The 11,260-nt window shown below is 32.6% G+C and overlaps 1 protein-coding gene across 1 annotated transcript; it reads left to right on the top strand.

The window, feature by feature from the left end:
- The first annotated feature begins 6,784 nt into the window (after positions 1 to 6,784).
- Positions 6,785 to 10,538, top strand: LOC117339978. The gene is made up of 4 exons (XM_033901705.1): positions 6,785 to 6,956; positions 8,358 to 8,508; positions 8,950 to 9,089; positions 9,857 to 10,538. The coding sequence occupies exons 1-4, from the start codon at positions 6,929 to 6,931 to the stop codon at positions 9,931 to 9,933; spliced, it is 396 nt and encodes a 131-aa protein (XP_033757596.1). The 5' UTR covers positions 6,785 to 6,928; the 3' UTR covers positions 9,934 to 10,538.
- The last annotated feature ends 722 nt before the right edge of the window (positions 10,539 to 11,260 follow it).

Here is an 11,260-nt window from a genome sequence, read left to right as displayed (position 1 = left end):
ATATTAATACGCCATTAAAAAAATTGTCCGCCTTTCAATTATGAAAATATTGTGTTTTTGTTGCAATTTGTTCACATAAAATAAATATGATTTGAATTGAATGATTGTATTTCATATTATTTTTACTTTAATACTTCTTTCTTTTTGTTTTATACAAAATTAAACAAAAAAGACCGGAAAATGCGGAACGACATTAAAACAATGGCGTGGTGCATAGGCGGGATCTCCCGGCTGTTCTAATCATTTGGCGTTTCGTCGTATACATGACAATTTTTTCTTTTTAATAAAATTTCTCGTTTTCTCGATATAATTTTTTTAAATCAAGGTTATGTAAATATATGAATTGAATAGATTTTTTTAAATTTTCATTGCGGCTATGAATACCAGTAGCTAGCTACATATCCTCCGAGGCGCGCTACCGCAATCAATATATACAGTATTACTTGTTTTAGCCTGTTCTGTACGTTATTATGTGATGAAGATATCGTAATTTATTCCATATGAGATTTTTTTTCACTCAGACATAGGTATTATCAGTATTATGGTACATGTGCGACAAGTAGTTCCATTTATTTGCACAGATAGTTTAAGCATATATATTTCAGCTGGGAGGTTTCAGCTGGCAGGAGCTGAGAGGCAGTGACCGTTAAGGGCAGTCAGTGTAAAGAATGAAGACAACGACTAATAGTTCAATTATAAATCATATGGGATTTCATGAAACTCGTCTGGAAATTTATTATTTGCTCGCCATGGCTAGTAAAATAAATAAATAATGATATTTAAACAAATGATAATAATTATACTCATACAATCTCATTTAATGAAATTACATTTAAGATCCTTACAACCTTTCGTGTATATTATTTATACTGAGATTGTTACAATTGAGGCATTAACATATCATAATCGTCAAATAAGAAGTTTATTTCACATGAATATAATTTCAATGATTCTTGAATGAAAGTCATATTTTATACAAATCAAAGAATGAGAGAAAAAACAAAAACAAAAACATTGACAAAGTCCAGTATATATTTCGTACAGCATAAATAGTTCTTGGTTTATTATTATTCATTGTATCATTTCACTCCTGTGGTCGGTCCTGTTATTTACATTTATTCATATCATTGTAAATAAAAGAACATTAAATAGATAGATAAAATGTGTTGATTATTTTTAACTTAAGCTGCTGGGCGTATTTAACTGACTGTCCCAGAATTTCGTCGTCTTTTCGTACACAATAATATATACCTTTACTGTCGTCGTCCAGTATGATTAATTCTCGAGTACTCATCAGTAAGCATATCTCAAAGTAAGATTTAAAATAACATGTTGATTTAATTCCATTTTATATTTCAGATATCGCTTTCCGAGACCTGTAAACACAGTTTAATAGAACATCAGCTAGTTAAGATATATACATTGTAGTGTTCTAGCTCCAAACGTTCAAACATTATATCTTATGAGCCTGACCAGATCTATTTATCTATTTCGTTCATCTATCTTTATATATCTATTTATCTATTTCGTTTATCTATCTTTATATATTTACTTATCTATTTCGTTTATCTATCTTTATATATTTATTTATCTATTTCGTTCATCTATCGTTATATATTTATTTATCTATTTCGCTTATCTATCTTTATATATTTATTTATCTATTTCGTTTATCTATCTTTGTATATTTATTTATCTATTTCGTTTATCTATCTTTATATATTTATTTATCTATTTCGTTTATCTATAAATTTATATATTTATTTATCTATTTCGTTTATCTATCTTTATATATTTATTTATCTATTTCGTTTATCTATCTTTATATATTTATTTATCTATTTCGTTCATCTATCTTTATATATTTATTTATCTATTTCGTTTATCTATCTTTATATATTTATTTATCTATTTCGTTTATCTATCTTTATATATTTATTTATCTATTTCGTTTATCTTCTTTATATATTTATTTATCTATTTCGTTTATCTATCTTTATATATTTATTTATCTATTTCGTTTATCTATCTTTATATATTTATTTAATACCACAATAGTATTTAATGATTGTTTATGGATTTTTTTTTCTAGATACACATTATTGTCATTCTATTTCAGTTTCTAATTTAATTTCGACAGTTAGAGGATATATACCAGATTTATTATATTCTTGTTATAGTGTACAGATGGAATGGTAATATCAAATTACCAAGCAATTCTGTGTTGAATCAATCAAAACGATGTTTTAGCCTGCTTAATAAGTATGTTCTTGCTAGTATAGAAAGTACCAGTGAAACAAAAGCAATCACAGATAATCATGAGTAACACCTTTCAAATTTTTCTCCTAAAAAACTATATAAAAAAACAAGAACTGGACATGTCCTATTCATTATGTTTCCTTTTCTAAGATAAGCTTAGCTTTCATAAGATTAACTTAAACTACTGTATATACGAGGGATGATTGATATTTCATTTTAACAAATTTTATTGACATTCGATGGTATAAGACCAAAGGCTCGAATAACAGGCCAAGTTGAATACCGCCCCGGAACAAACCTAGATCTAAATCACTATCAGGAAACACTTTCGGAAATGATATAAGAAGCTTTGCTACCCTCAACGCTTGTTCCTGTCGTAACCCACTGACTGAACGGTCGGAAAGGTCACCAAGATGAGGAGGAAGCACTGACCGTGCGCTTGCCAATTCCTTTTCAATATCCCTGCCTATCTCAACGATAACCTCCCGGACAATCGGAGATCCGACCGCGTCCGCATCGTGGACTATTTCATCAGCTTCTAATGCGGTGCCAAAATCGTACCCTTTCCTCAGGGTGATATAGTTGCCGTAGGATTACACAACTTAAAAAAACCATATCATTGTTGTCAGACTGTAGGGTGGCTGGAGCAAGTAGGCCATTCAAGTCTCCATGGGGCTGCACGACTATGTCACCCGTCGATTCTTCCTCCCCAACTAATGCACCTTTGGCATATTTGAAAGACGCTGGGGGAACAACAACTTTGCTTTTGAGACGAACTTTAAAAATGTTTGCTCCATCGTCATTGGAATCCTGTACGCATATTGCAGCATGGGATTCACATTCAAATCAACAGCATATGTTGATAAGTCAATAACAGCTCTATGTTTATCAAGAAATTCAAGTCCCAATATCATTTGGTCGGTTATACGAGCAACTACCACCGGGGCCCGAGCACGAAGGGAGCCTATCTCAATGCATGGCCCCTCCAGGACATGTCCTTTGACCATAGAATCTTCTCCCAACCCCACGTAAACAAATTGCACGCGACAATTCATGTACAACATCAAGGGAGTTGAACAACTCTAAACTGACGACTGTAACCTGAGCTGCTGTGTCCACAACCGCTCTACAGTCATTTTCTTCCATTCTGATATGGAGAATCAGCGACGATGTCGTGAATCACCGTCTGAAGCATATAGGGTAACTTCCCACAATAAAATATCGGCGCTTTTTTTAACTTCAGTGGGATGTGAAAGGGCCGAAGGTTGGCCTATTGCCTCAGCCCTTGGTCTTTTAAAGGCACCGCGGTAAGTGAAGGGGAGACCTTTCGGAAATTCACGAGCAAAATGTGTTAGCTCACCGCATTCAAAGCAGCCACACCCTCGTGTCGGGGACGCGGATCGATTGACGGCCCTTTGCTGAACAAGCCTCAGTAGTGCGTCTATCTGAGTCCGTATCCTCGAGAGCTCTTCCTCCGTTTGCTTGACTCTTTCTGTCAAGTTGTTTCCTACTTTCCCCCGGGAAGGGCCAAGAATCTGCCGTATGGACGCCTCTTCCCGGTCTTCGTCTGCCTGAAATGAAACTCTTTTGACTTCTGTCTTCGGCTGTTTTGAAGGACCATAGACGTTTGGAGCAATATCATCTACGGAACCTACGAACTGACCAAACCCTACCTTTGCATCCTGCTTGGCAAGAGCCTCACGAAGCAAATCGTCCTTTTCCTTCAGCTGAATATGAAATGTTTCCCTAACTTCCTCCACCCTTTTCATCATTTCAGTTTCCTTCTTTTCCAATTCCTCAGTTCTCATTATTAAGTCCTTCTCAAAGAGGACTTTTCCTTCGCCCACTCTCTCTACCAGGTCCTTGACCTGTTGCAGTGCTGGTTCAAGGGTGGTTTTAAAATAAATAAATTTTACATTTGACAATTGCAGCTGTTTGGCAATGACTTGTCGTTAAAGCCGGTGTGTATTTTAGGCGATAGCTTTTATTATAAGTAAAAGAAGCTGTATTGGTAAGTGCCATCTTATATAATATATCAGATAAACTAGTAATTCACTAAAGTTTTGCATACATCATCTGTGTTTCTCTCAGGCTAAAGGAAATCATCGTAACTTCGAAATCATGAAAATTGAATCGATCTGCCTTTCTGTAGAGAGTAAAGGGATATTCAAGTTACATAAAGGATTACATTTCTTGTGTTTGTCATTATATATATATGATATTCTTTTGGTGCATTAAAATAGCTTCACACCTCTTCCAAATATAGGATATGAAGATTTTTGAGCTTATCGAAATATCAAAATAGAAATGTCGCTACACTGTATACGTTAAATGTCTCAAAATTACGGAAATCGTGACGGTAATTATATTTTCCTTTATCGTTATACACAGACTTGGTCATTCCTTTATTTTTGGAGTTCTGGTAATATAGAAAGACAACGGAATTAAGTCACCAACTACAGCACGTAGCTTAAGCGGTGTAATTATTTTAGAAAGAAATAAGCGACATTCAGCATAAAGTTGCATTTCCTGTAAATCTTGTATGTAGGACTTTCCCCATCAAGAGTTATAAATCCGACCATTGCCTGTAACCAATAGTAGATAAGATGTTTTAAGATAAGTAATTGAGTATTCAACAGACAGGCATATATAACTTCATTTTGAAAAGAACTTCAATAGAGACTGTAATAATTATCAGTTATAAAGTTAAAATAGTTAGACTATGTTATATGATACACTAGCACGTCTCCAGTAGATTTTCGAATTTTCGTGCGGATTATAAAAACATTCTAGTGAGGACATTGTATCGAAATTTACATTGCCATGCTTTATTTCTGGTGAGAACTTGTGATTCTGTTTCCGATAAACACTAAATACAATTTGCATTGTATAAAAAGCACGCGCCATTTCCCTACCATTCATTCGCTACAAATGTAACCCTATTTTGATGTCCAATGTAATTATCTCTGTCATTTTTTTCTGATTCCACATTGATTCATTCTGTCAACTTTATACGATACTTATCTATTGTTGTTGTATTATTATAAATGCTAGGTACTAATGATTTTCATCCTTTATATGATCTTCCAATTCTGTACTCGACATAAGCTTAATGTAATTTGCAATATAGAAAAAAGAAAGAGTACCTAACTAGTGTTTCACCTAGACATTGAACTATTTAGCTAAATATACAAATAGTAACTGAATTAAGATCAAGAATAAGAAAACTAAATTACAATAAAGGACGAATCATTAACTCGTGAGGTTAATTTTAAGTTCTCTGTAATGTACCTAGGAGCAATTAAACCTTTTTATGTCTATAAATTAAGGCAGTATTTCCTTCAGGCTACGGGTAATTAGCTATATACGTAAATGTGTCATCTAGAGGACACATGTACTCCATGTTAAAGTCTAAATTTCAAATTGAAGATTATTTTACTAAATTGAATGTAAGAAAACGAAAACATTATTGTAAAATTTTCGTGCATTAAATATGCATTTGCCCGTAAAAATGAGACGATGGGCTGGTATACCTCGTAATGATCGAATTTGTTCTTTGTGTTCTGATGGTGTTGGTGACGAGTATCATTATTTATTAATCTGTAATTATGAATTAGTATGTCAAATTAGAAAATTATATGTTCCAGATTATTATTATACATATCATAATCTGACAAACCTGAAAGGTTTAGCTTCTCTATGTAATGTTCGTGTGCTCTCAAATGTAAGTAAGTTTGTTGAAAGACAAAATTTAAAGAGTGTATGAGATTTGTTGTGTTCCGCCATGTATAAAATATGCTGTTTATGTTTGACCTCCTGTAACACACGTGTGTGTCAGAGTGATCAATAAAAATCTGAATCTATCAATTCGACTTATTAGTATTGAATACGATCACCTTTTTGACAGAGGGTACGGGGCATTCATGTTACATAAAGGATCTTATTTCTTGTGCTAGCCATTATACATTCGACGTTCTTTCGGTTCATCCAGCCGTAAATACTAGAACCACTCTATAAGTATTTATACCGGTGTATACGACATGTGCATTTAAAAAAATGATAGCTTTACACCTCTTCCAAAATAGTTTATCAGGATTCGCTAGCTTACCGAAATATCAAAATAGAAATGTTACTGATACCTACCGTTAAGTGTATCAGGGGGAAATTGATATGATGATTATCTTTTTCATGAATGGCTTTACTATCATATCACACATTTTATCAGTACGTCATTTAAAAAGTTAAGATTTTAAAAATTAAGTTAACAGTGCTTTATATATACATGTAGGGGTTACGATGTTAGGGTTTTATAAGATTTACAGATTGAACAGCGTTTATCTGAACATTTCAAAAATAAAATTTACACAGTGATTTCGGATTTATGTTTTGTATTTCTAGCTTGTTAATCTTTACCGAAATAATTTAAGTTACATAGATAGAGGGGACTTTTCCTGATAAATTTTCGTGTTGAAATTTAACATAACTGTGTTAAACATTATACTAACAATGCTTTGTATGACAACACATACCATTCAGACTGACGCTCAACACACCAACATTTTAGGGGCGATGAAGTGTGGAGTTCACTTAAAACTGGACATCATCATACAATAATTGTACGTGAATACGGGACATAGAATTTCCTGACGTGATACAGAGAGAGAAGATTATGATGGACTGGCGTCTTGTTGTAACAGGTAAGTTGTAAACCTGTTCGTTTTTTCAGTGCGGTCACGTTGACCCCCTAATATCAAGATGAATTTTTTGGTGAGAGCTACGAAAACATGTTTCAGAAAACAAACAGAAAATACCAGCAAGTAAAATACGAGGGAATCCATTAATTTTATAATTAATTACAAGAATCACAGCTAATTGTGATACCTCAGGTGAATCTTGGGGTGGGGTGGGGTGTGTGAGTTGTTGGGTGTTGATAATTGGTGATACAATTGATCTAAAACGCTGGACAGAATAAAATTGCAACTGACGACTTCATATTCTATTCTGTTTTTGTTTGCTTTAAACACTGTATTCGTTGTGACTTTCCCATGTTGGTTAAAGACTAACAAAGGGCAAATTTATATTAAAGGACAGAAACAAATCCGCTTATTACAATAGTAAATATTCCGCGCTACTGTATTTGTAATATGGGACGATCAAGACGTGGAACCTATTCCTGGTAAACTGATCAGGTAAAAGACGCTAAAGAACAATGAGAACAATGAGAACAATGTGTGTACTGTTACTAATAATAAACCATCATAAACATGTGGTGTATTGTCCTTCAAGGCACTAATACAGAAAGACAATAGAATTCAAAGTCACCAAATATACCACGTCGATTCAGTTTGGTGTAATTATTTTAGAAAGAAATGTGTGTGACATTTTTAAATTGGAATACATGTACAATTGAAAGTTGGTAGATAATAAGGCTATAATTCATGTAAAGGTAAAATATATGGCTAACCGACTTTCCCAATCAGGAGTGATAAATCCGACCATTGTCTGTAATAAGTAGTAGATATGATGTTTTAACATAACAATTCAGTATTATATAGATATGCACTTGTCCACTGAATGGCCGATACGCCGTAACAGCAGACTTAAGACCTGTTGATAAAAGTACAGAATTTATCTGGACTATTGGTCAACAATGTGATACTGAAAAGATCTCTAAATAGAAATTGTAATTATGAGTTTAAAGGTTAAATAAAATAAAATAATGTTATATGATACACGTGGATTATAAAACTATTCTAGTCAGGACATTGTATCAAAATTTAAACTGTTATGTTTGGAGGGTTGTGACTTCAGTGTAATCTCGCCTTACTTATCATAAAACGCACCTTATATTTAGTTAATGTAGTGATATCAGGTTAAAATTCTCAAGATTAATTTTGAAAGATTTAATATGACTTTCCACTTTGTTACCTGTTAATTTAAGGATGAGAGGAAGTGTTTTGCCTTGTGCAAAATCCATATTTATAAGGAGAACATTTCAGGTTTTAACCAAGAGTTTCAAGTTCAATTTTCAGGGAAGTTATTAATTTCTAATTGATTATTGTTATCAATGTGTTAATGAAAACAACATATATTTTCAGTTTTAGTGATATACATTCTGATTGGGCCAGGAGAAGGAAAAAAGTGTGAGGTCAGCCGAGCCAGACTTAACCCAACCCTATATTATCTGAAGACATGCCCGGGAGAGTGTTGTTCCGACCTGAGTTTCAAATTGTGTTGCGAAGTTCCCGAGTAAGTGTAAACTTTATTAGCAGAGAAAATTTATTTTAATCATACTGCGATACTAACATTTAGTCAATAAAGAAAGTATAATTTAATTATACTGTTAAACTTACGTTTAGTCAATAGAGAAAGTGTGTTAATTATACTGCAATACTGACCTTAATTCAGTAGAGAAAATGTTTTTAATTATACTGCGATACTGACCTTTAGTCAGTAGAGAAAGTGTGTTTTTATCATACTGGCATACTTACAAAAGAGTACATTTAGTCAATAGAAAAAGTGTGTTAACAAATCACACTGGCATATATATATGCTACATTAGTATTAGTATACGTCTTTTGAACTCGAGCATCCCTTCAAGCTTGTTATATTCTCTAAATAATTGGCGCATTGCTTTCGGTCTTTGCCTGACAAAGTAAGGGTAAAAACCTGTAAATTGTAATTTTGCAGTGAGCTGAACGTGACTGTAGTCGTCGTCTTCTGCGTCGTGACTGGTCTTATCATCATCGCTATCATCGTCGGTGTGTTCTGCTGTTACAAATATCAAAAGAAGAAAGTTTTAGAAGAGGAGGAAGATGACAAAGAGAGTTGTAAGCTACATGATTGTTGAAACTAGCTAATGACAATGAATGATAATATCATTGAATTTCAATAAAAGATGATACATTGTATATTGAATGACGATAAAAATAATATCAAATATAATATTTATATCATTAAATTATAATAAATGAAACTATTGTCAGATTGATGATAAAATTACTACGTGATGATATTTGGGAAAGTACATTATTATGTATATAATAATATGAAATGTCATATACATGAAATACAATAGTAATTATATATGATGATATAAGAGAGTGATGATCCATATGTAGCTACGATTGAATTAATACATGATGTTGGTACTTCATTAGTAAGTACGATACTATACTAAAACATTAGAAATCTGGAAATGAAGTTACTAAGCTGTTAGTGAGGTAAAACGAAGATACCTGAATCAAATGAAGACTAAATCAAGAGAATTAATTAATCCGTAAAATGGTATTAGCTTTATCTATATGTGATAATCGTTGTGTATCAATGTCCGGGTAAATAGGTTTTAAATCATATACATTATTGTACTAGTAATGCTTTTGTAACTTATACTATTATCCAGCACATCTCAGATTAAACCGTGTATGTAATAAATAAACGTTTCTATTCTACCTATTTGTTTAAGTTGAAATCAGTCCGGAAGATATTCTAGGTATTAAATAATAATATATGATTCGTTAACATCTTAAAAGGACGGGAAATTAGAGATGATATACTGAATACTTGTACAATTGTTCAAACTTTTATATTTTCACAGATCAATCAGAAGAGATTGGGCATCATTATAGGGATGTCTCACGTCACCATGGACACCCGAATCCACGTTATGAGTAATCATATTTTTGCTAACTGATCTCTAACAAAACTGGATTGAGATGTGATACATATGTAGGTGTCATCGGTGTGGTTGTCCTAATGACGAATTGAGCATGGGGACAATCAACTACAAGCATGCGTAGATCAAGCTTGTCATGGTGAAAGCGACCGGTTTTATTTCATAACTTGCCTTACTTTAACTGTACAAAAGGTACAAATGTATTACGATAAACAATAAAATAAAGATTATCAATTGGAATAATTAGTCAAAACTATACTTGATAGTTTTCTTTCCTAAGATGTAGCACAGGTATAAGTGTCTCTTAGCATTTGAACCGGATGTGTTACAATGTTCCCAGCTTGTAATGTAATATCAATGCGGATATTTCCCGGAATGTTAACTGAAAACACATGTCATTCTCGAACTTTCTACTCATTAAACTAAAACCTGATTTTAATCTAGTGATCTCCATGTTTTCTGATTCTGTTGATTTATCAGTACAGTCAACCGTATATCACACGTCTTTAATATTGTTATAGGATTGTTAATGCCTGGTTTAGTTGTTTTTGTAATTCTCTATCCGATATACGTCCTGTATAATTTACAGAATGCATAAAATGTTCATTATTTACCACAACGAAAAATAAATAAATAAAAACAGTATTTTACAATACTTTTTTGCCTAAATATCACATTTTTTAGTTACATATACAAAATTGACTGAACTAAGATTAAAAATAAAAAGAACAAAGGCAAAATTACAATGAAGATACAAATTTAGGATAAAATCCAGGGAATAATTAGCTAGGGAGCTTTCTGAAATGTACCTAGAAATGTAATTCAATTGTCTATATAAGGCTATAACAAATGTCATTTATCAACAGCAAAATGTTTAATAAGCCAATTAATTTACAATAAAAACACTTGATTTGTGATACGAATTCTACATTAGATTCACAAAATTCACCGCTAGATTTACAACATTACTATGTATGTCAGGTAAGCAATGTATGTCACATTAGAACTGTACAGTATGCCGACACAGTATTGAAATAGTAATAATGATTTAAAATCTATACCATAATATATTTTACATAATTATTCTAATGCCAATCAAATCGCATGGTATGATCATACACACAGTATACAGAACACATTATAATGGTGACTACCTAGATGATGATATATACAGCAAATATACATAACCATCAATACTGACGATACCCGAATGTCTATTATACCAATATGGCATCGCAGTCGGAGAGTTGGAGATAAATTAGAAGAAATATATTGACTATTGACGAAGTCAGGGCTGATTTTATTATTTAAGGATTAACATCAATT

Source organism: Pecten maximus, chromosome 12, assembly GCF_902652985.1.
Source record: "Pecten maximus chromosome 12, xPecMax1.1, whole genome shotgun sequence".
In the NCBI taxonomy this organism is placed as follows: domain Eukaryota; kingdom Metazoa; phylum Mollusca; class Bivalvia; order Pectinida; family Pectinidae; genus Pecten; species Pecten maximus.
The sequence above is the reverse complement of the archived record's forward strand: the minus strand, read 5'-3'. Positions and strand labels throughout refer to the sequence as shown.

Bases quoted from the DNA above. Each gene is read 5' to 3' on its own strand.
- LOC117339978 (XM_033901705.1), top strand. From the start codon at position 6,929: ATGATGGACTGGCGTCTTGTTGTAACAG. The intron at 6,957-8,357 runs GTAAGTTGTAAA...ATATATTTTCAG, and splicing joins CTGGCGTCTTGTTGTAACAG to TTTTAGTGATATACATTCTG. The intron at 9,090-9,856 runs GTAAGCTACATG...ATATTTTCACAG, and splicing joins GGAAGATGACAAAGAGAGTT to ATCAATCAGAAGAGATTGGG.